This window comes from Amphiprion ocellaris, chromosome 5, assembly GCF_022539595.1.
Source record: "Amphiprion ocellaris isolate individual 3 ecotype Okinawa chromosome 5, ASM2253959v1, whole genome shotgun sequence".
NCBI lineage: Eukaryota > Metazoa > Chordata > Actinopteri > Pomacentridae > Amphiprion > Amphiprion ocellaris.
Window position 1 is genome coordinate 18,376,403 of NC_072770.1, and position 22,785 is coordinate 18,399,187.

Genomic DNA, 22,785 nt, shown 5'->3' on the forward strand with positions numbered 1-22,785 from the left:
CAATTCACACCTATCAGACTAAAGCCTGACCACCCCACACAACCAGCAGTGAAGCCTTTAGATGACTACACATGAAACACAGAACTGAATTTACATCCAGCAATTGTTCTTCTTCTTTTTTTTGTGGAACCATATTTCTCATACATATTTTAACAGCACAGCCAAACCCATTAGCCACAGACAAACATGTAGTTCTGAGCAACCAGATAATGTTCACACTAATTTTGTAGAAGAATCTCTATGAAAAATATAAAAATGGATCTGTTTTTATATCAAGACAAGTCACATTTATTAATGCAGCACATTTAAAGCAGCAGCTGCTGAGTCAAAGTGCTAAAGAAATAAGACTGGCGTCACAGTATTTAAACCTTACAAGTTTAAATATTGAGGTTTAGTGTCCACAGTGTCATTAACCTGAATAACTGGAAATTTACCTCAGTAATTTAAATATTAACAAGAATCAGTTGCCCCCTATTAATAAGAAGCCACAGTTTTTGTCTTGTTTTTGGCATTTAGGAAATACAGCAGTTTTTTCCTGTTACTCTGAATAATCCACACTCTTCATTGTGAACATGTAATGGAGCTACTTTCTACCGAACTGTTTCGATGTAAATTGTTGACAAGATGAATTGTGAATTTTAGAAAGGTGAATTAAAAAAAAAAACAAACAGCAATGACTATGTATTTACTTTTATGAGGCAGGAAAAAACCCTGGAAAAAGAACGTGAAGGACTGAGTCAGTTCTTTGTCAATAAGTCTTCATTGGAATATTTTAATAGGGCTGGTGGCTGCTTGCCTGGACTGTTCTGGGGCAGTAATCTCCAGTGGTGTAGAAAGATCCTGCTGCTTGTCTTCTGCACTCTTTGAATACAAAACCACAGACCGGTGACTAAGAGGTAGGTGGACGCACTTATTCACAGTCAGTGGCTGGTGATCCGTTAAGGGTTCAGTGGGCATCAGTGATCCAGGATGAAAAGGAGGAGGAGGAAGTTGCAGAACCTCACTGCTGCTGTTCTTGAGCGGAGTCTCTGCACTCTTTAGAGGCACATTAGGCAGATGCTTCACATTTTCTGCTGCAGGATTCTTTCTGATCGGGTTCTGGTGTTTTGGTGTTGAACAGTTGGAGGACCTCAGTGCAGGAAGTGGACACGGGCTTTTAATTGCACAGCCCTTAACAAGAAGGTTGGATCCTAAATACTGGGGGACTTTCACTGCTGCCTAGAGATGAAAAGCCACATTTACAGTACTGTATCACCTTAATGTAACCAGAAGGAGAAATAAAGCTGATCCCTACCTGCTTATATATGAGCTCAAAGTCTCCTGTGTTTGCGGTGTGGTCGACTCTCCAGTCCAGGACAACCTTTAGTGTGTCCTCCTGCACAGCAGCACAGAGATGAGCTGTCACAGGTGTTGATGGAGCCATGTCAGGACTAGCATTGATTTCCAATAACCATGGATGCAGGTCATGGCCTGATGCAAAGAACATAGCAAAATATCTAACTGTTGATGATTTTTCAGCTATTTTTGTATTGTAAGGGTACATAGAACATATTAAAAATGAATTTAAAAGGAAACGGAATGCTGCAAATTCTATTACAAATATAGTTTTGCATCTCCAAAAAAGCATTTTATAATACAGGATATCGGATGTTGAAACAGTCAGTGTATATGCAATATACCATGTTTGTGTTCAGCACTTTTAGTACCTGTTTTTAGCACTCTGGTAACTGTTGCATTGTATTTTAGCATTTTATTCCATTTCTACTCTGTTTCTATTTTGGCACTGTGTACTTGGTGAATGCTGTGTGCTGCTACACAAGGAGATCCCTTGGAAAAGAGAATTTTCTTCTACCAGTACTACAGCTATATGTCTGTCAAAATGATCATCAAGTGTGATTTAATTTAATGAAACATGTCATACACATCGAGCCCATCTTACCAAACATGAAATCAGCACCGTAGAGCTCAAATGTGTTTTTGCGTGAGTCCATCTTATCCTGTGCAGTCTGTGCGGCCTGAATCACAGTTCTCTTCATCCCTTGGACCGCCACAGTCTCCCACTGAGCTTCCTGGCTCTGGCTGCACAGAAAGGTCCTGAACTGCTTATCCGACCACATGTTGTACGCTGGAATGTCTCGATGGCGTTGTTGGGAGGGCCTCAGGTGTTTTTGGATGGAGTTATTACACAAGTGCACAGAGCTGAAAGAATGGAGTGGACAAGGGTACAGACTGTTACAGGAGTCTGCCATATCTGATAGCCTCTTCTATATTTTCCAATCTAAAAAAAACATTTTATAGGTAGTAACACAGACATTTAAAGTGCTTTTTTGTCAAATATTTGATTTATTCTACATTTTTAATAACTATTCTACAGTCGGTTTTTTGGCCTTTATTCAGTGTTAACAGGAGGGAGGTGAAAGGAAATGGGGAATGAGGTGCAATAAAGGATGTGCTCCATAGTCACTGCCTTTATCTTTAGGCCACTAGTGTGGCTAAATAAGCATATTTCTTATTTGCTGTTATACAGACATGAACAAATTAGATTCCAAATCCAGGGAGGAGGCAGACATACGTGGCTAGGACAAGGTTACGGTTACATTCATGTTATGGTGGGTTTGTTTTGACAGGGAAGCACACTTCACATCCCTCACAATCTGTTCCTGAGAAGCAGAGTTTCAGGCCTGATGGAATTTTCTTCATCAAATTGTGTTTTAATTTAAAAAAAATAAACAAAATTGAACAAAACTAAATAAGATAGGCCCAATTCTAAACATTCTCTAAATTGCTGGTGTCTTTCTCTGTGTATTTGCCACAGCAGATTATGATAAACTGGACTGATCTACATTCCCACAGTGGCAAACCCTTTACAGTGTTTGTCTGCAGTGTTCATATATCTGACCAATCTACAATGCCCAAACTGCAGTTGTTCAACTTCACCCCTTTTGACAGAACTCACGCAGTATAATTCCTCTGTTTCCTATCCCTATTATTTTCTCTCTTCCTTCTCCCATTTATTTAATCATAAATTCTACCCTTTAAGTGCTTTTTTTTTAGCAGAATCTTCACATGAATAGTTCTCTCTTTCTTACTTTATGTGCCTGGGTGATGTTTTAGATGCAGATTTAAGTTTGATTTGAATTTTTTTGCAGTAGATCTCAAAGACAGCAGATACACACAGATGTAAATATCCTCGGAGGAGAAATCTGACCGTTATTCAGATCATGCACAGATGTACAATCAGATCTCCCGCCAAATATGACATGCAAAATAATGATGACCCTTTTCCATCTTTCACTTCTCGTTTTTCTATTTTGATGATAATCTAGTTTCGTGTCTGCCTCTGCTTTTCATTTTCTCCCCACATCTTTAGCAATATGACTGTCGTACCTGTCCAGTGTATCCAGTGAGAAAGGCTGTGTGGAAAAGCGCAAGTAGCACTTTTTATAGAACCACACAGTCAGATGGTTCCAGTCGGTGACCAAAAACCACTGGCGCACATCAAACTTGGTGCCATGGACCAGCAAGGGACGCTCCAAGTATTTCTGTACCACCCACTTGCTTTTGAAATAGGCTGGCCGACTGTCCACCAGCCTGAGGATCTTATCCAGACGCTTGCTGCATTTGATATCTTGAAGGCAGGTGAGACGGGTCAGCCAGGACTTTGTCAGATATTATTTGTGCTGTCTGATGGTGTCAGAGTTTTTACCTCTGCCTCTGGACTTGGCTGCAGGTTTGACGATCCAGATGTTGTGTATACCGTCTATGTCCAGCTGTGGACTGACCTCCTGCAGCCTGTGCAACATGGCCTTACAGCAGGTCACGAAGTCATCACTTATCTCAATCTCTGCTCCATCACTGAGCGAGGAAGCAGAAAGAGTGACACTGTAGTGAGATGCACTGAAGAGCACATTGGTTTGACACTGAGCAAACAGATGCACACTCACTGAACGACAAGGTAGTAAATGTCAATAAACTCTGTCCACTCCTCCTGGGTAAGTGGTGTCTCAGAGTCTATGTCTATGTCCCTGTGCTCCAGACTGTCCACAAACTGCTGGCATACTTTGAGCACGTTCTTGATCATTTGGGAAAGGACCAGTGGTCTAGATTGCTGTTTTTTTGGTTTCCTCTGACCTGAAAGTGGAAAAAGAATATGAAACTTTTGTGTTTACAGCACTCCAGTGAGTAACTACACAGCCATGTTAGAAATGGTCTTACCCTTAACATCCTTCATGTCGGGGCTTCTTCTCTCTCCCCAAACACCCTGATGCCTCTCCACAATGTACTTCAGAAGACTGGTGCATGCTGTCCTCCTGAAGTCATCTGGAGACAGAGAAGAGTCTTTATGAATAAACGTAAAAAGATGCTGGAGAGGTTGGTGTAGTCAAGTTTGAAGAGATGTAACGTCAGATCTAACCGATGAAATCTTGCTTCTCATGTGCTCCTAGTACGTAACAGCGGGGGAAGAAGCTGTCTGGATCTGTTGAGTCAAACCAGTGCAGGTTCCTCAGGCTCATGCACAACCCAACCTGTCAAAGAAAAGAGAAGTAGTGATGGTGGCCGTGGCAGGGAAGCACTGAGAAGGCACCTTTTTGGAGTAAGAAATCCCTGGATGGAAATGTACCTTGGTGGTGAAGCTGCTCGTGTTTGCAAAATGATTGGTCATCTGTTCTTTGTGCAAGCTGTTAGCGTTGACGGCACCTCTGCAGTTTGTCCAGTAGAAATAAACCATTTCCTTCTTCACCAGGCAAGACTGTGGAATTAAAAAAGGGGAAGAGATGAGAGGTGGACCTGGGCATGTCTGGAGTTCTGCTGTTACGCACCTTAAATATTCAACATCACCATCATGGTTAGCAAGATATCATCTTGGCCTCAACTTTGCCCACAACCTTTAAAGTGGCTTTTACCATGATATCATGTAGTCTATCAAGATCCTGTTCTTTTTCACCATCTTCTGAGCCATCTGAGAAAAGCAAACAAAGTCAATAAAATGATGACAAACGTCCACAATCAGTAATAAAATAAAAATAACTTCTGAAAGACTCATGCTTTTAGCTCACCATCATAACTGTTACCAGCATCATTTAACCTGGCTCTGCTCTTGTGACAGCACTGGCAGTTTTGTTTCTTGGAGCAGTTCTTACACTGCTCAACCCAACCTCGAGCCCTCAGTGCCGCCCTGATGACTGGATAAGAGCCCTGGACAGAGAATATCTTATGCATCTGAGAGGATAGAAGGCAGACACACAAATAGTGGATTTCTTCTTGGAGCAAGCATACATTTATGTGACCCATAATCACAAATGATGTAGTTAGATCCCACAATGTTTTCTCACTTTGACAGCCTCATCCACCAAGGCCTTGGCTGCCTTCAGTCTCTCTGTGCAGACAAAACTGTGCAAAACTTTGAGATCTGGACATAAAGCTGAAACACACACAGAGTCATGTTTCCATCACAACAGAGGACACACTGAGTTGTATTAATATCCTGGAGACTTATCCCAACCCTACCTATGACTGCTGCTAGCCTAACCCTAACCCTTACTGCAACCTAAACCTAACCATTCCTTCTTCTTTGTATATATATTGGGCCCTCAAAAGCAAGTTGTCAAGTTTTTGACATTATATGGTAGTAAAATAATAGTATTTGACATACAGATGAGAAGAAAAGCACCGTGTTTCTGATCTGGTTAAAATGTAAAATAAAGACATTCTTTCGTTACCAATTGAAAACTGTACATCTTAGTGATTTTGAATATCATTTGCCTGCATTTTAAGATGCTTAGACACAGTTTTTTTAGGATTTCTTTGTCTCTCACCACACTTTGCAGCCTCCATACTGACATCAGCTCTCAGTCCTCTGCAGAAACTTTTCATTTGGTTAGACGTGGACTGCTGCAGAAGACACAATATGAAATTGAAAGGCTTGCACAGTTGTGAGTGTACAGATAAAATGATTAAAAGATTGTAAACAACTGTAGGTTTCATGTCAAGTTCAATCACTGAAACCCCAACGCTCAAGTTCAGTCAGTGCATAAACATCACACAGAGCACAAAAGACACAGTCTGAGTGTCTACAGTTACTGGAGGCAAACACAGACCTCAAAGTGATGCTTCTACGCGGATGCTTTTATGCGCTGAAGTTTAGTTTGTTGCTTGCGTTTTTTCTCTGAATTTACACAAGAAGTAATCAAGTTACAAAGAAAACACATTTAATTGTCATATAGTTAGCAGTGGTTAGATAAAACTTAACTGACCACCAGAGTTGCTCCCTCTGCCACATCTTACACTACAAGCAAAACCTAATTTAAATGGAGCTTTGACATTACAGTTGAGCTTAAGATTTTCTCACCTGCTGAAGTCCACAACTGTGCTAACTTGTTTATTGCACCTGTTTATTGTTGCCACGGCAACCTCAGTCTGATTCTAGAGAGTGTTGCACGATTCATATATTACAAGAAAAGTAATTTAGTTTGAACTGATGTATCACTGTCAACATATTTCTCCTGTAAACAGAATGTAATTGTATGCATATCTTTAAAATAAACTACAGAGGGTTATTTTGTGCTTTTAGAATATTACATTAACAAACCCTAAATAAAAACAACCTTAAATAACACAAAAGGTTACACGCAATAGCAGCATTGGTTACTTTGGTGTTTATAAACTCAATTTGGATTTAACTCAGAACTTTTGGATGTTTTATTTTATGGAATACCAAATTATAAATAGGATTTTTTTTAAACTATTATTTTACTTTTAAATCCTACTCTGCTGTAAGCTACTTCAATCGTTTTAAAACAGCCGTCCTTGCTACCTCCAATATGTAAATACTGACTTCTTGCTTCATACCGCAGACATCTTACTGGGGAATGTTTGAATAATACGTTCGTTTGTATTTTGAATAGTTTATGTTCTGCCGCCAATTTAGCTCAAGGGGGCGGGGACGCGTTACGTCACAGGCCGTGCTGCAGCGTTTGACGGCTCCTGCCCGGACAAATCCCCAAACTGGACCCAAACACACACGCAACTGCACACAAAGTCACACACTCACTACACTGGAGACACGGGAACTGCAGTTTTGCGGTATATACACATCACATAACACCAGAGAACTGGTAAGCCGAGCACTATCTCTAAATCACGTTTCTAGAGCCAGAGAAAAATAATATATATTACGTTGAAGGAAGCTAGCATGCTAATGGTTCTTAGCTTAACTTTTCCCAGGTTCGGCCCGTTGAAATGTGCGGAAGAACAGCCTGCACTCTGGCCCCGGACGAGGTGAGCCGAGCCTCCTCCTACAGAAACCGAGGCGGGCAGCGGAGACAACCCCGCTGGAGGGATGGAGACGCGGACAAATACCGACCCTCGTACAACAAGAGCCCGCAGTCCATGAGCCCGGTGCTGCTGTCCCAGAGGCACTTTGACAAGGTAGCTAACATGCTAACACTGCACAGGTGTGTTTACCTGCCTTGTGTTGAAGTGTTTATCAAACAGCGAGCTGGAGAGGCGTTTCCTTCCGTGTGTGATGGGTGCCACAGGACTAACCTGGAATAAAAAAGTGATTGATACATTAATTTATTCTACTTAGATAATAAACAGTGGCAGTGATGTTTGTAAACTTATTCTCTATGACACTCAGTACTGACATGCAGTTACGTACCAGCAACGAAAAAGAAACAAAAAAGAGAGAGACATAAAACTTTTCTGTCCTTACAACATGGAAATTTTGTAAGCCTTAAAAATATGATCTCTCTTGCTCTGTTTTTGCATTGAATAGCTTTGAACTGGGGATTGACTGATAGGGGCTTTTTGGGGCCGATTATTGGTAATCAAGAAAGGCCGATAACCAATATTTGGAACTGATATACATTAAATGTGATGTTTTTATAGCATGTGATAGTAGAGAACCAGACATTCATGATTAGTTTTTTTTTTTTTTATTAATAAGACTGACTACACCTGAATATGTAAAATAGAAATAGGAGTGATTAAATTATGATACTCTCCTCTGTTTATGTGAGATCTATTGAGATTGATCAGTTTGCTGTTCTCTATTTTTTAAATAGTTCACTGTTCTGTTGTCCACTAAGGTCTATATCCTAAAGCATTATTATTTTCTGGACTGTTTCAGAGTAATTTGTCACTGCCTTCTAACTTAGCCACTAGCTGTGAGCATAGCCTTAGCCACTGTCAGAGAAGCTAATTTCCTGATTTGTTTTTGCATTCTCTGCTTAAGAGACATTTGTGAGACCACAGAGTGACAACAGAAAGAGAGAGGATCCTCCAGCAGACCTAAAGTAGCGTGTATCATTGATCAATAACTGGTTAATAAACATACAGACATCGATCATTTGAAAAACGCCAAATATCGACCGTGATACTCTGCCAGGCCAATGGAGTCGATCCCTACTTTATACAGTGAATGTGCTCATGACACCGTGTCCATTCCTTGCATGTGTCCTCAGGATGCCCCTGTGGATGAGTGTGTGTTGGCCTCGATGCGTTGGGGTCTGATACCTTCGTGGTTCAAGGAGAATGACCCAAGCAAGATGCAATACAGCACCAGCAACTGCCGCAGTGAGAATCTATTGCAGAAGAAGTCCTACAAGGTGCATACAGTTTTGTAAAGCTATATTATCTTTCCTGTGCTTTGTCTTGCTCTTTGTTGTGGCATACAGTGGCATCTCATCATTGTGTTCTCTCCCTGAAGGATCCCCTGATAAAAGGACAGCGCTGTGTCATCCTGGCTGATGGTTTTTATGAGTGGCAGAGGGTGGAAAAAGGCAAGCAGCCTTTCTTCATCTACTTCCCTCAGACCGAGGGGCTCAGCCAGGAGAAAAAAGAGGATCAGGATGACACCATGACCTTGGCTCGCAATAAGGACAATTCAGAGGCAGTGTGCCCTCCAGGGGAAGCCTCCCCTGGTTTGACAGAGGTTTGCATTGAGTTTTCTGGAGCACCTTGAATATTTCTCTCATCTAGAGCAAAAGCAGAGAGAATGCAGCTTTGACGGAAATTACTATTGCTGAAAATTTCCTGTGTGGGAGAATAGCCACAGCAAGAATGAGCATGTGTCCACCAGGTGGTTGTTTTGCATTTAGAAATCTATAGTAAATACAAACTACTGCTTTAGTTTTGATCTTAGCTGAGTGAAAAACTTTAGAAAGTCATAACCACACCGTCTGCCACATTTGAAATCTGCATATTTCCTCTGTTTAAAAAATACTACAGCTCTCCCTTTCTGCTCTATGTGTGCTGGTTAGGAAGGAGAAGCACCAGGTGAGTGGACTGGATGGAGGTTGCTGACTATGGCTGGACTGTTTGACTGCTGGACGCCTCCAGATGGTGGAGAACCCCTTTACTCATACAGCGTAGTCACAGTGAACGCGTCCCAGAATCTGCAAAACATCATCATAGGTAAGAGTAACTAACAGGGAAACGTGCTGCTTCTTTCATTTGTGTCTGTGTGAAATCAGAAACTCCTGTTATTTTTTTTTTTTTAGGATGCCAGCAATCCTGGATGGAGAAGAAGAAGTGAGAAGATGGCTGGATTTCGGGGAGGTGAAGTCTCTGGATGCTCTGAAGCTGCTTCAATCTAAAAACATTTTGACCTTTCACCCGGTGTCTTCGTTGGTCAACAATTCGCGCAACAACTCTCCAGAGTGCCTCCAGCCAGTGGATCCCAACAGCAAAAAGGTATAGTTTACTCAATGGGGATATTTAGCTATGCAGCTTCCAACCGTGTAGCAAGTAGAGAAATGTCAGCTGACAAATTTCACCCTTGACTTGTAGGAGCCCAAACCCACAGGGAGCAGTAAGATGATGAAGAGCTGGCTGTCGAGTGGCGTCCCTTCAAAGAGGAAGGAGTCAGAAATGTGTCAGAGTCAAGAAGAGCAAGACAGCGAGACTCGGCCCAAGTCTACAGGAGGACTTCAGCGGTGGCTTCAGGGAGCCAATAAGAAACCAAGAACCAAGTGAATATATGAAAAAAATTAAGCCTTTTTGTTGTTCTTTACTGTTTTGGAAATAGATTACATGGTCAGTTTTTTTCCTTGTACTAAAAATTAAATATTTTAAATGTAAGAAAAATATTCTTCACCGTTACTACTCATTAGTTATGATTTTCATAATAAATACAGTATGCTTGATTCAATATTTTTATTACCCTTATTACTTGAAACGCAAAGACATTTCGAAACAATGTAGATGCTATGCATTTATCATATTAATAATATAATAATGATGAATGCCAGTACTTCCCCCACATTTTTTTTGTCCTTCAGAATTACAGTATGTATGCTATCTTGTAATCTATAATGCATTTCCAAGTTTTAACATAATACAGAGAGTTAAAGATCTGATTGGTTAAAAGAAATGTCAAGCACTTAAATTGTTTGCCAACACGAGCAACTGGCAGAGTCAGATATGGAGATTTACAACACAAATTTTACCTTCTCCACACAATGAGAGGTTTGCAAATATACAAAGTCTTGCAACAGTTGACAGTAAAAAGAAATGTACTAGCTAATAGTACTCAGTTATGAATGATATTTATACTTGAGAAAAAGCTCTCCTCTCCAGGCCTATCAGGTAGATTGACATGCTGTCTTGATTTGGTTCATTCCCATGTCAAATGTCGTGTCAAGGATGATAGATTACAAGACGAACCTTCATTTCCCCCCATAGAGGAACAGCACTTACATCAAGGGTCTGAGTGTATTTCCACCGTGTTCTCAATCTGAGCTACAACTACATTTATTGTGGCTCCGAAATGAGATGTCTCAAGTCTTCAGTTACTGAGGATGACAGCAAAGTGCAAAAAAATAATCTGTACACACTTGTCTGATGGACTTGTCATTGAACTGGATTCTCAGTTTTACGCCAATTAACAAGAAACAGCAGGCAGCATATTTATGTGATCCACACGTGCACCCTCACACACTACCCCGTTTAAGTATCACAATTTACTTTTTTAAAGGTTTTTTTTGAGGTAAAGTGAAACCATGGAAACAAGTGTTTTTCAGAGTGAAACTAAGCCACAACACAAATGAGTAAAATGGGGGAAGCAGTGTTTCCTCTATTCATGCAGCAGTGGTGGGCTGTGAAAGTAAGAAAAGCCTAATCACCGCTACTGATAATCTGACTTAACAAAAAAACAGACATTAGTTTGTCTAACTTATGTCAAACACAAATATGTATAGAAGTAATGCTTTGATTTGCCACTTAAAGTATCTAAATAAAAGCAGTGAAAACCAAAACTGGGTGTGAAAGCAGCAATACACATGGAACCAAAAATGGAATTAGCCCAAACCACCACCGCCATGAAAACGTACGAGGGGAAACACTGGGAAGTAATCTGCATCATACAAGTCAATGCCGTCATGTTTCCTTAAGGTGTTCTTTGGGCTAGGAGACTCATATTTTTATAGAAAATGTGTATTTTGTATACATAAGGAGGTGAGTGCAGCATGTTTGTGTGTGAAGTATACTCTATGAGTGGGATGCTGCTTGTATGTTGGGCGTTAGGGAATAACACAGTGGGCCATGGGAAAGGGGATGTATAGACAAGGCAAGACAGGATAGCGAGGGCGATGACAACCCCCTGAAGATCCTCAGAGTCCTCAGCAGCTGCAGGTCTCTGCTGACGGCTTGGCTCGCTCGTTCCTGTCCAGCTTGATCGGCTCAGGGAACTCGTTGTACAACTCCACTTCGGTCTCCTGAAATCAGACAAAACATCCAGAGTGAGTGCGTCTAAAATGTTCCACATCAGAAACTGGTGGTTCAAAAAGCTACTTTCCAACACTGAAGAGACTGAATCAAGCTGGTTTGCTTGCCGGCTTCTAATTACCTGTTTAAGAGCATTGCGTGCAATAGTCTGGAAGGCCTGCTCAACATTGATTGCCTCCTTTGCGCTGGTTTCGAAGTATGGGATGTTGTTCTTGCTCTGACACCAAGCCTGTGCTCGCTTGGTTGTGACCTGAAACACAAACGCAGCAGCTCATGTTAATGCCGGAAACATCAGGCAAATGACAAACAACACAAACTTAAATCAGCTCATCTCCATCCACCTGTCTGTTCTCCAAGTCGATCTTGTTTCCCAGCACCACAAAGGGGAAGTTCTCCGGGTCTCGTGGGCTGGCCTGGATCAAGAACTCGTCCCTCCAGCTGTCTAGGGTCTTGAAGGTGTTGGGTGCAGTCACATCAAACACCAGGACGCAGCAGTCGGCTCCACGGTAGAACGCGACGCCTAAGGACTGGAACCTCTCCTGACCAGCTGTGTCCCAAATCTGAATGACACAGAATGGAGATTAAATCATCTTTATGGAAGACACAGTGTATTTACATGCACTAAATTAATTGATCAGTGTAAATAAATGATGTAAACCATTAACATTAGTGTTCACACGGTTCAAAATAACACATCCCTAATTGTGTTATTATATTTGTATAATTTGTAATTTGAACTAAGGAGTTATGTGTAATACCCTACAGGAGACTACTGAGCAGTTACAAAATAGGAAAGTGTTAGAACTTCAAAAGTTTTCGATTTTACCGCTGATTAAATTTTGTTGCATTTGTGAAAAAACAACCTGTAAGTAAGCAAAAGTAACACTGCAAAGACCGATATGATATCCAGATCTGTTAAACCTGCAGTGTGGAAAATTTGTGTCCCACAACCAGTCAGAATCACACAGACACTGTCAGCGCATTATGATGCAGGACTCACAGTTGCTTTCATTTTTAGACTGCAATCCTTCCTCTGAACATCGAGTTTCTCATCTATATGGAACTTCAGATACTTTTCTTGCACTCTTAAAGAGATGCAATAAGGGAAAGACTAAATCCATTCAAAACACAGCAGTTCTATGATACACCTCCCCACAAAAAGTCAATATTAAGTTTGAAAAAAGCCTAAAATCAAGTAACATGCTGCCAAATGACGCACGCTCAGTGTCTTTAAACTGTGTGCGTGCATGGCAGAAGTACAAGCTGTGTGGGGAAAAATGCCTTTTAAACCTTCATTTGGGTCAAAGTCCCATAACATTTTAAGCAGTTTTAATCAGATTTGACTGGTGATGTCCCAGTGAAATTGGACTTGTGGCTCTCTCCTCTTTCATTTAGACAGGAGTCTGGTCGTTAGCCTAAACTAACCGCCCAAGGGTGTTACCAAGATGGCTGCCAAGTGGTGAGACGTGCCCCCTAAGGACTGTGAGGCTTCCTAGATTTTTTCCGCTATACTCTTAGTCGACAATACTCTCTTCAGCTCTAACAAACCAATCATTGCTGACTAACGTAAAATTTGTTGTACCACTTTGCCAGCATGGGAATGTTGTCACAGAAACCAGATTCAGAAGTCCAGCATTAAGCAAAACCCAGAGAGATGTATCTAGGAGCGATAGACCAATCAGCATTATGTAAACTTATCTGGCATACACTTATACATAGAATGCTTGCATTGTAGCTTTATTAGCTTTTTTTTCGTCATATACTTAACTTAGATTTTCACCTGAGCTTATTTAACCCAGTGTTTAAGTTGGTATGAGTGGAAACGCATCAGAAGACTCACTATCCTCCATAGTTGTGTGTATGCACATGTTTTCTCAGTGGTAAACCAATAAAACGTGTAATTATTACTGTGAAAGATAAAAATCAGTTGGCTTTTTATTAGTATACATTTCATTAACCCTTAAGTGCAGAACACGACTGTTTCAGATGATACAATACTGTTGCAATAATTAATATGTTTGTATTCTTGTGAGCATTATTTCATCCATACCTGCATTGTGACAAGTCTGTCATCCACCATGACCTCTTTTGTCAGGAAATCAGCACCTATTGTGGCTTTGTATTGGTTGCTGAACTTCTTATTCACATACTGGTTCATCAATGAGGTCTTCCCAACTCTATTGAAAAAGAGATCAAAGGACAAAACAAAGCACATATGATGAGAGGAAGCTAAAACTATGATTAATTAACAAAGTGAATCCATAAAGCAGTCTCCTCCCTGCTCTTGTCTCTGTTTCTGTGAATTCAGATGCCTTTTGCGTTGAGGCAACAACTCAACATCACTTACCCAGAGTCTCCGAGGATGATGACTTTGAGTAGTACTTTCTTCCTTGACGTCATTGTGCCACAGCTGTGAAGACAAAAAACTAAATTAGAGGGAAGAAGAAAACTCAGAATAAAAAGAAAAACCAGCACTGGAACTGCTCCAACAAGAGGTTTGAACTAGCGATGACCCTTTATTATATGGAACAACATGTTTCACTCACAGATGATAAGGTCTGTGGGTATCTAGAAATGCACTCCAAAGAAATAGTCCAAGTCTAGGAATTGAGAAGTACAATACCTGAGCCACCCTGCTTTGCTTTACTTTGCAAAGAAAATTAGAGTGATAAATAAACAATATGAGGCACTGCATTTTACTATGAAGCTCTAAATATAATTCCTGTTGCAAATAATTCATTGTTTTTTCTTCCAGAATATGTTGAACAATGCAGTTTTGATACTATTGAGTTGAGCTGACATCTGCCATTTCTATCACCACATCTGGGTCTTTGTTATACTGTGCTGATTTTGAGATGTTTAAAAATAGCTGACAAACTATTCAAAAGAATCAGCAGCATTGTTTCATGCCCAAGTTGCCATTCTTGTGGATTTATAAAGTTAAACATCATGATGAATGGAAAACAAAAATGGAACACACACACACACACACACACACACACACACACACACACACACACACACACACACACACACACACAGTTAGTCCAAAAGGTGCTGAAATGAGCCACAAATTGTGTCTGTGATTTTAAATTCTTTACAGAAATACATTTTAAAGAGTTACCCTCCAAGTTCTGTGTTTGGACAGGTGTTGAGCATTAATCATGATCTACACAATTTAGTTCAGTTAAACTACAAATAAACAGCTCCAGCATCTTGCTTGTTAAATTTAGGGGAAAAGGAACATGCCATATTCAAGTGTTACTCGTTGAATGTGATACAGCCTACCTACACACTGGTTAGTCTATTTTAGTTTCATATAAATCCAAGAGCTTTTATGAACATACACCCACTTCCTCGTTTTGTGTCATTTAGGAATGTGACTCAATAAATGGCGAAAATCTTTGAATCTGCAACCGCATTTCTGTTAATTAGAGGTTAGGATCTTAAGAAATTGTTTTTGTACTAAACCCCATGGCTCAAACATTCTCATCTTTGTACCTGCTGGAGACTTTACTAAGCAGGTCTGACTTGTGCTACGTAATAACAACCTCCTCATACAGCTGTAACGACCAAAGTCCAAACTGTAGAACCGAAAGGCTTTGAATTATCATTCCAATCGGGCTAAAACCTGGCAGACAGCATTACTAACAGAAGTTTCAGACACGAAACACACGTCGCCCAAACTTGCATGTAACAGTCTATTGTGTGATCAAGAAGCCACGGCTTGAGGCAAAACGAGCGCAGACCTCTCGGAGCGGCTCTCATAATCTGTACCCCATGACACTGTGTCAGGGACTGATCACATGGTTTTAAAACACAGGACTAACGGAACCATGACTTGGCAGGCATGATTAGCACAGCAAGTACTGTGGCCGGACTCCATACACCTACTGCTGTAATCCATATTCATAGATTGAACCGTGATTGTAAAAATTCCGATAAATGACCAGAAAAAGAGTTAACGTGTTTACATTTTTACATAATGCCCATAAAGACTTCAATCTGGCTTGCAAAGGGTTAGCAAGGTAGAAAAAAAAAACACTGAATTTGGACACCAAACACTAGATAGCTAGGCGAGCAAATGCAAGAAAATAACGAGAACAGTTATTTCAAAAACAATCAGAGCATTTTTTTTCCAGAATTAATGCCCACGGTTAACAACTTGCTACCACATCTGTGACACTTCTTATTTTAAGCTAACATTTCGTTAGCTATGCAAGGTTTACGACCAAATGTGAAACTTAACGACATTTATACTGCTAACATACATTGTCCGTAAAAGCAACAAATAAAATCACCACAAACCAACCTGTACGACGATCCTTCGGTAAAAAAAAAATACAGCAATCAAAAGTGGACTTTCCCTCTGCCTCGGTGGGAAGCTAACGCGCAGGCTAGCTAACAGGCTAACGGCTTCCACGAATGTCTGCCGTAACAAAACAACACGTTTGGAGCGTCGACAGCTAAATTAGCTCCAGTAGCTAGCCTCCCAGCTGACCCTTCTTATCAAAATCAACGATGCCACTGCCGACGTATTGCTCCCTTCGTGTAAAGATGCGGTATAATGGTCCGTTTCGCCCAGTTCCCGTTGACGCTGGCTTTTCCTGTCAAGCTAACGTGCTAGTTGCTAGCCTAGCTCCGTCCACTTCCTCCAAAACAAGCTGTGTCGGTGACTGCTGACGTCACGCTGGATACGCTTTATTGCACAGCCTCAAAACGCAGACGGCTAATATTAAAAGTCCCATATGGGGAGAATCCATTTCCTTTAAAAAAAACATAATAATAAGTTTTTATTAATTTTAAACCAACAGAAACAAACAGCATTAAAAATAAATAAATAAATGTATTAAAATTAATTAAATTAATAAATAAATTAATTAAAAAAAAACATAACAAAACTGATACATTACTCAAAATGATGCAGACGAGATGGTGACCATGAGTCAACTGAAAAAAAATTACAAAAAAAAGGGCAGCAATCACACATCAGTTTTACATCTCATGAATATCATAGATTTTATACAGATGTTATGCATCACTAATGCGAGCCAGAAAAGCCTGCCACATTTGGCTAATTTTACTTGGAACATTGTTTATCCTGGCGATCATATTCTCAAAAGCAACTGTCTCTGTCATAAGCTTAAGCCATTCTGCAAATTCTGGCTTACACGGACGATTCCAGTTCCATAGGATGATTCTGGCCATGACCATACAGCCTGTTAAGATCCATCTACGCTCTGCCTTACACAGGCTTGATGGTATAAGAGACTTATCTCCTAACAGACATAGCTGTGGTGATTCTGGTAGAGATAATTTAAGCCACTCCTCCATTTTTTTCAGTATCATCTTCCAGAAAGCACGTACCATTGAACAGTCACATATAGCATGAAAAAATGTACCCTCTTTATTACATTTCCAACACTTTTTGTCTTGGATTAGTGCCATTTTAAACAATTTCAGGTGTGTAAAATAATATTGATGTATAATTTTATAACAATCTCAGACTTTCACACGATCTTTTTTGTATATTTGACTTTTTTTTTTTTTTTAAAATAAAAAACTGATGCAGAATGTAAAATATGAGGTAAATTCAGAAATTTTTGGACTTCATTCTCCTCTACCTCTACCAGAGAATATATCAACCATAGAATCCATTTTCATTATATTCTGTGGTTGATATAAATTTGGAGGTGTAAAATAAAACATGTTAAGACATTAAGACACTTAATTTTACCATTACTCCCCTATTTAGATTAATTTAGATTAAATTAATTAAAAGTTTGTGTATATGAGCAGCTGCCTCACAGTCACAGACCTTTCAGAGGTGCTTCTGCTAACTGTAAAAGGTCTCAGCCATGAGCAAAGCACACAAAATGTTCTGCGGGTAGCTGCAAAAGTGAACACAAAAGTCTTCATGCAAGCCCAGCATTCAAGGAACCAATAAACAAGAACTGTGTTTATTAATGTTTTCATGTCACAAGTTGTGCTTTAGTCCGACCTGAAGTCAGTCAGTGTTTACATTTTTCCACTTCTCTTTTTATGCTAAACCGATGTTTCAAATTACTATCATAGTGAGTAAGGGTTAGTTAGAGGAGTGGTTCTCAAACGGAATGTCTTAGAATTAGCTTTATTTATGGTGATTCAGAACTGTTCTTATGTAAAGGGGAGCCTTGGAAGTATATTTTCTACAAATTTTATTCAATAATGGATAAAGTGACTGAAGCTTGAAATAATCCAAGCGAAACAATGAAGGGTGAGGGAAAAAAGTTCACACATAACACGATGCCACTCAAAAATAACTAATAATAATCAGGACAAGTTTGCTGTCTGTGTTGCTGATAGACTAATTAGTTTATCTAACAGCAGCAGCTTACAATAAAACAATAACATGAGTTTTCATTGCTACCTGTTGATTAGAGGCCATGTTTTATAAGTAGTCAACATAAAGCATCCATATACAGAATCATGTCAGTCACAGAGGTTTAAAAACCAAAACAATTTCCCGAATACAACTCTTGATGTGACACGAAAATATTCTGACTTAAGTAATCGGATCAGACTTTTCTAAACAGTAAAATACGTTCTTGATGTTTTTGATCAACTAGATCGTATTATTTGCACACATGACTGAGGCAACAAATGAAAAGATGCAGGGCTATTTTACTTTTATTCTGAAGTTTGCAACAAAAAAAGAAAATAAATTAAAAACAAAAAACTGACTAAATTTTAAATTAAATAAATTCACATGACTGTATTACGTTTAATTCTGCTCAAAATTAGGAATCATCCGATCAGCACATTAAACTTAACTTACAGTCAATGAAGGCATATTAAATTTATCTAAAGTTTGTGTAGATGAACAGAAAAGCCTTCGAAACCAGATGATGGTTCATGAAACACTGCTGGCTTCATCAGTCTGATAAATTGACAACATTTTAGTCATCCAGACATGGGCCACTTCTCTATTAATCTTCCTCACATTAATTTTAAGCCTCTTTTTTATTGCAGTAAAATTTGTAGTATGGACATTTCATTTTGTAGCCTAATAGATGTGAAATAGTAAAGCAAAATGGGTGATAAGGTGTATTGTGATTTTGGAATTCAAACATTGTATTAAACGCTATTTTGGACAAATATTGGTGCAAAAATGTTGAAAAATCCTGACCTATATCACTTCACACAACTCAAAGTACCGCTGCTAATGTGATGACTCAGTTCAGACTCATACTGTGTTAAAAATGATATAGAAATGTTACTAGGTTTGACCTGGTAAGACTGAAACGTGACCGACAAGCAAATTCAGACCGTCAGATTAACAGTATGGAGTGTATGTCGAAGTAGGGCTTTATAGTCTTAGATAACATTTGTGACTGTTGGATAATGAGTACACAGACCAACATGTGAGCCAGCTGCAAGTGCTATGCAGATTTACTTTTAACATTGCATGTTTAGCCAGAATAAACTACACAGGAGCCCCACATTGCTGACTAAATACAGAAGTTTTCAGCTATTGGTAGGACACCACCTCTTTTGTCAGACAGGAGGTGTTTACATGCTGTGGTTCTTCTGCTTCCTCCTATTTCACAACACATTCTGCAGGATTATTATTCTTTTTGCAGATTTTCTTTGAGAGCCTGTTTTCCGACAAACAATGGGGTTTCTCTTGTTTTCATCAATGACAGACACTCTCTTCATAAGCATAATCAGGATTTTAAAATGCTATCTTTTGGTCTCCTACAGGCAACTTTCAAGACTTTTTTTGGCCACTTTATAGTCCTCACACTGGATGTGTCATGATGTTCAATATGACATATGCAATATTAACTTTCTTCTCTACATTCTACTACCGCTTCTTTATTTTGTGTGGTCAATTAGACCATGCTGAATTTCATGTGTTTTCTGTGGAACTAAACCCCCACTAATATTTAAGGCATTTTTTATCCATAGCTCCATAATTACATCTATTCCATTTGTCCTGTGTTGCAAATAAAATTTAAATACACCACTTTCCAAACACTGTTTCCTGTTTTGTACCATTGTTTTATAAATCATTTTAGTTAGTGTCATTCCTGAGTCTCAGTGTTGTCAGGTGATTCCATTATCTATGAGCAGTCAGTGTGCAGAGGACAGACGATAAGAGTGTAATCAGTACACCATAAACAAACATGTTGTCCAAAACCTGATTTCCTGTTGACTGACAGAGAGGTTTGACTGTCAAACATTACTGGAACAACTTCTCATTATACATCTGGCAAACAAATCTTCATTCAATTATTAATTTCAAATCTATGAAATCATTGTGTCATAGCAAGCTTACATTTAAAAGCTACACTGCTTTGCCGAAACCCAAGATCAAACCAGGGACCGTCAGATCTTCAGCCTAACGCTCTCCCAACTGAGCTATTTCAGCTTGAAAACAGGCAAAAAAAAGTGCCATAAAACCTTCTGTATATAAAATAGAGATTTGAAATGCTTTAAAATCCATCATGATGGCACAGTGTCAGTCCTAAATGCAATTTTTGAGTATCATGTCACAATGAATAAAGGTTTACCCATTATCTCTGAATGTTGTTTTAAGTTTTGCTGTGCAGCATCTGTTACCACGACGATCTAGCAGGTTAACAGAGAGATACCTTTGCCACCCTAAAACCTCTGACTTTAGAGATGACATACCTCACAAACCCATCAATGTTGCTCTGTAGTACACCCTTCTGGTTACCTTTAGCACTGCAACAATTCATATTATAAAGCATTTTGTGTATGTATCTCACTGTATAAATGGAATTTTGTGGTGTTTCTGTTCAGTTTTGTGTGCCAAAATAGCTCAGTTGGGAGAGCATTAGACTGAAGATCTAAAAATCCCTGGTTCAATCCTGGGTTTTGGCAAGCCATTCTGGTTATTAAATGTGAAAGTTCCCCTGTTGAATGATAAAATAATCTCCAAATCAAAGTTTTCAGTGTCATTTCAGTCTCTCCTAACCTGCAAGATCACCATAGTAACTGATGCTGCACAGCTAACCTGCTCCAGAGAAGGTTGTGTTCAGAGTTTGAGATGAGCTTCAAGAAGCATCTCCCTTCCACCTGAAAATTTCCTAACATTTCTCTATGAGCGATACAAATCCTTGGCTGATTGATTTAAACCAATATAAACAATCCAGAGATTTTTATCCCCCTATTACTGGATGATATTGTGGTTCAGGTAGTTATGTGAAAATGATGGAAGGTTGAAGTTTTTGGTTAACGTGCAACTGTCAAAGTTGATAATCATGATACCCATTATCTACGACTGGGGTATTAGATTTTGTTGAGGCAACTAATGGAAAGAATCCCTGCCTCTGTTGAATACTCTTTAGGCCTGTGCTTGTTTATGTTCCACATAATGGGCTGGCAATGCAAGACTTGTCTCTGTTCTGCTGTCAGTCATTACACATTGGTGATCTGACAACACTTAAAAGCGACACGTGTCTGCCGAAACCCGGGATCGAACCAGGGACCTTTAGATCTTCAGTCTAACGCTCTCCCAACTGAGCTATTTCGGCCTGATGACCCTTCTTAAAAATCCCATAAAATTCGGTCCTTACAGTACAAGGACTGCTTGTATGTGGAAACCATAGGGATGAGGGAATACGTTATAATAAGACTAACTACATGTTTGTAATCCCACTGAAGGACATTGCAGTGGGCAAACTGTATGTGTTGCATTGCTATGGAAACATGTATTCAACTGGGGATGCAGGAAATAAATAAACATCTTTTTATGCCTGGTCCTGAGTTGCTGCTAAGCCGGCCACACTGTCAATGTCAAGTTTGCAGAGGATTTGGATTCTTCAGCAAGACAGCTCCGTTATTTTGTTTTTCTTGCAGTAAAATTATCTATTTTAATCATGTTGCTCGTTTCCATGAACGTCACACCACAATAATTCCATTCATCACTTATTTTGAGGGAAGCCCTCAGCCGCATCCTTTGCTGAGCTCCATCTACGCCGACTGTGATTGATTTACAGTAATATAAACGAGCCAGAGCTTTTTGTCCCCAGATAGCAGAATGATAGTGTAGTCCATTATTTACTACAGAATAAGCTGTGGACTTAACTTACAAACTAACATCTTGTACTGAAGTGAATCCTACTGACTGATTGAGAGCTTTGCTTGTCACACATTACTTGAAAATGTTTAGAACATAGTTCTGGCACGAGAGTCTTCATTCAGTTATCAATATCAAATCCATGAAATCATTGTATCATAGCAAACCTACATTGAAAAGTTACCATGAGTTGTCGAAACCCAGGATGGACCCATGGACCTTTAACTCATTACTTCTGATTAGGTTTTGATGTTAAATTTTTGTTTCTTTGAAATAACTGAAAATTAGCATGCGGCTATTAAAGTTGATGAGCACTGGAATGATCACCATTATCTCTGAATGGGGTTTTCAGGTTTTGTGGAGGGGGCTTATGGAAAGAAAGCCTGGCTATGTTGAACACCCATCATCAGGCCTCTGCTTAACTTTTATGTTCCACATAATGGGCTGGCAAGGCTAGTCTCGTCTCTGTCCAACGATCTATCCATTGAATCGTTACACATTGACAGTCAACAACATTTAAAAGCCGCGTGAGTCTGCCAAAACCCAGGATTGAACCAGGGATCTTTAGATCTTCAGTCTAACGCTCGCCCAACTGAGCTATTTCGGCATGACAATAGAGAAAAGGATGTCATAAAAATCGATATTTACAGTACCAGAAACTTGAATATCATGGTCATTTCTATATTGAAGGTAGCTAGAAAGATGTTCTACAGAGTGTGATTAATTGGTTAACAGGCTGAGGATCAAGTTTTCAAGTTGTACAAATGTGGTCTGTCTTTTAACCTGCTACATCACTATGGTAACTGATGCTGTACAGCTAACCGGCTCTGGTGGAGGATCTGTTTAGATCAGCTTAAAGAAACGCCTCTCTTCAACCAGTTCTCTCTTGCATTATTTACAGTAACAGCACTTTTTTATAGGTCTCCATTATAACAGTGATACCAATTCTCAGCTAAGGGAATATATTATAT

The 22,785-nt window shown here is 39.5% G+C and overlaps 3 protein-coding genes and 3 non-coding genes across 7 annotated transcripts; 2 read left to right on the forward strand and 4 right to left on the reverse strand.

Moving 5' to 3' along the window:
• Nucleotides 1-264: 264 nt before the first annotated feature.
• On the reverse strand, nucleotides 265-7,351 carry LOC111588770 (tubulin monoglycylase TTLL3-like). 2 transcript variants are annotated; one of them, XM_055010855.1, is made up of 14 exons: nucleotides 7,216-7,351; nucleotides 5,817-5,892; nucleotides 5,334-5,422; nucleotides 5,058-5,220; nucleotides 4,905-4,960; nucleotides 4,622-4,750; nucleotides 4,415-4,526; nucleotides 4,216-4,320; nucleotides 3,945-4,131; nucleotides 3,707-3,855; nucleotides 3,388-3,628; nucleotides 1,940-2,199; nucleotides 1,295-1,470; nucleotides 265-1,218 (listed from the first exon to the last, which is right to left on the reverse strand). In XM_055010855.1, the coding sequence occupies exons 2-14, from the start codon at nucleotides 5,872-5,874 to the stop codon at nucleotides 760-762; spliced, it is 2,184 nt and encodes a 727-aa protein (XP_054866830.1). In that variant the 5' UTR covers nucleotides 5,875-5,892; nucleotides 7,216-7,351; the 3' UTR covers nucleotides 265-759. The 2 variants fall into 2 exon arrangements, with proteins under 2 accessions (XP_054866830.1, XP_054866831.1); XM_055010856.1 differs by having other exon boundaries at nucleotides 5,817-5,889; nucleotides 7,216-7,347.
• Nucleotides 7,240-10,148, forward strand: hmces (5-hydroxymethylcytosine binding, ES cell specific). Its single transcript, XM_055010857.1, has 6 exons — nucleotides 7,240-7,428; nucleotides 8,466-8,609; nucleotides 8,711-8,935; nucleotides 9,264-9,408; nucleotides 9,494-9,696; nucleotides 9,793-10,148. Exons 1-6 carry the CDS (start codon nucleotides 7,240-7,242, stop codon nucleotides 9,976-9,978), a joined length of 1,092 nt encoding a protein of 363 aa, XP_054866832.1. The 3' UTR covers nucleotides 9,979-10,148.
• On the reverse strand, nucleotides 10,145-16,376 carry rab7a (RAB7a, member RAS oncogene family). The gene is made up of 6 exons (XM_023299330.3): nucleotides 16,040-16,376; nucleotides 14,075-14,137; nucleotides 13,778-13,904; nucleotides 12,069-12,287; nucleotides 11,849-11,977; nucleotides 10,145-11,717 (listed from the first exon to the last, which is right to left on the reverse strand). Exons 2-6 carry the CDS (start codon nucleotides 14,125-14,127, stop codon nucleotides 11,622-11,624), a joined length of 624 nt encoding a protein of 207 aa, XP_023155098.1. The 5' UTR covers nucleotides 14,128-14,137; nucleotides 16,040-16,376; the 3' UTR covers nucleotides 10,145-11,621.
• Nucleotides 16,377-20,543: 4,167 nt separating this feature from the next.
• Nucleotides 20,544-20,616, forward strand: trnaf-gaa (transfer RNA phenylalanine (anticodon GAA)). The gene has a single exon. It is a non-coding gene; the product is annotated as a tRNA-Phe (tRNA).
• Nucleotides 20,617-21,196: 580 nt separating this feature from the next.
• On the reverse strand, nucleotides 21,197-21,269 carry trnaf-gaa (transfer RNA phenylalanine (anticodon GAA)). Its single transcript has one exon. It is a non-coding gene; the product is annotated as a tRNA-Phe (tRNA).
• A 1,079-nt stretch (nucleotides 21,270-22,348) lies between these two features.
• Nucleotides 22,349-22,421, reverse strand: trnaf-gaa (transfer RNA phenylalanine (anticodon GAA)). The gene has a single exon. It is a non-coding gene; the product is annotated as a tRNA-Phe (tRNA).
• Nucleotides 22,422-22,785: the final 364 nt, after the last annotated feature.

Bases quoted from the DNA above. Each gene is read 5' to 3' on its own strand.
- LOC111588770 (XM_055010855.1), bottom strand. From the start codon at position 5,874: ATGAAAAGTTTCTGCAGAGGACTGAGAGCTGATGTCAGTATGGAGGCT. The intron at 5,423-5,816 runs GTGAGAGACAAA...TGTGTGTTTCAG, and splicing joins TATGGAGGCTGCAAAGTGTG to CTTTATGTCCAGATCTCAAA. The intron at 2,200-3,387 runs GTACGACAGTCA...CCATTCTTTCAG, and splicing joins TCACTGGATACACTGGACAG to CTCTGTGCACTTGTGTAATA.
- rab7a (XM_023299330.3), bottom strand. From the start codon at position 14,127: ATGACGTCAAGGAAGAAAGTACTACTCAAAGTCATCATCCTCGGAGAC. The intron at 11,978-12,068 runs GTGGATGGAGAT...TTTGTGTTTCAG, and splicing joins TCGACTTGGAGAACAGACAG to GTCACAACCAAGCGAGCACA. The intron at 11,718-11,848 runs GTAATTAGAAGC...GTCTGATTTCAG, and splicing joins CACGCAATGCTCTTAAACAG to GAGACCGAAGTGGAGTTGTA.
- hmces (XM_055010857.1), top strand. From the start codon at position 7,240: ATGTGCGGAAGAACAGCCTGCACTCTGGCCCCGGACGAGGTGAGCCGA. The intron at 8,610-8,710 runs GTGCATACAGTT...CTCTCCCTGAAG, and splicing joins TGCAGAAGAAGTCCTACAAG to GATCCCCTGATAAAAGGACA. The intron at 8,936-9,263 runs GTTTGCATTGAG...TGTGCTGGTTAG, and splicing joins CCTCCCCTGGTTTGACAGAG to GAAGGAGAAGCACCAGGTGA.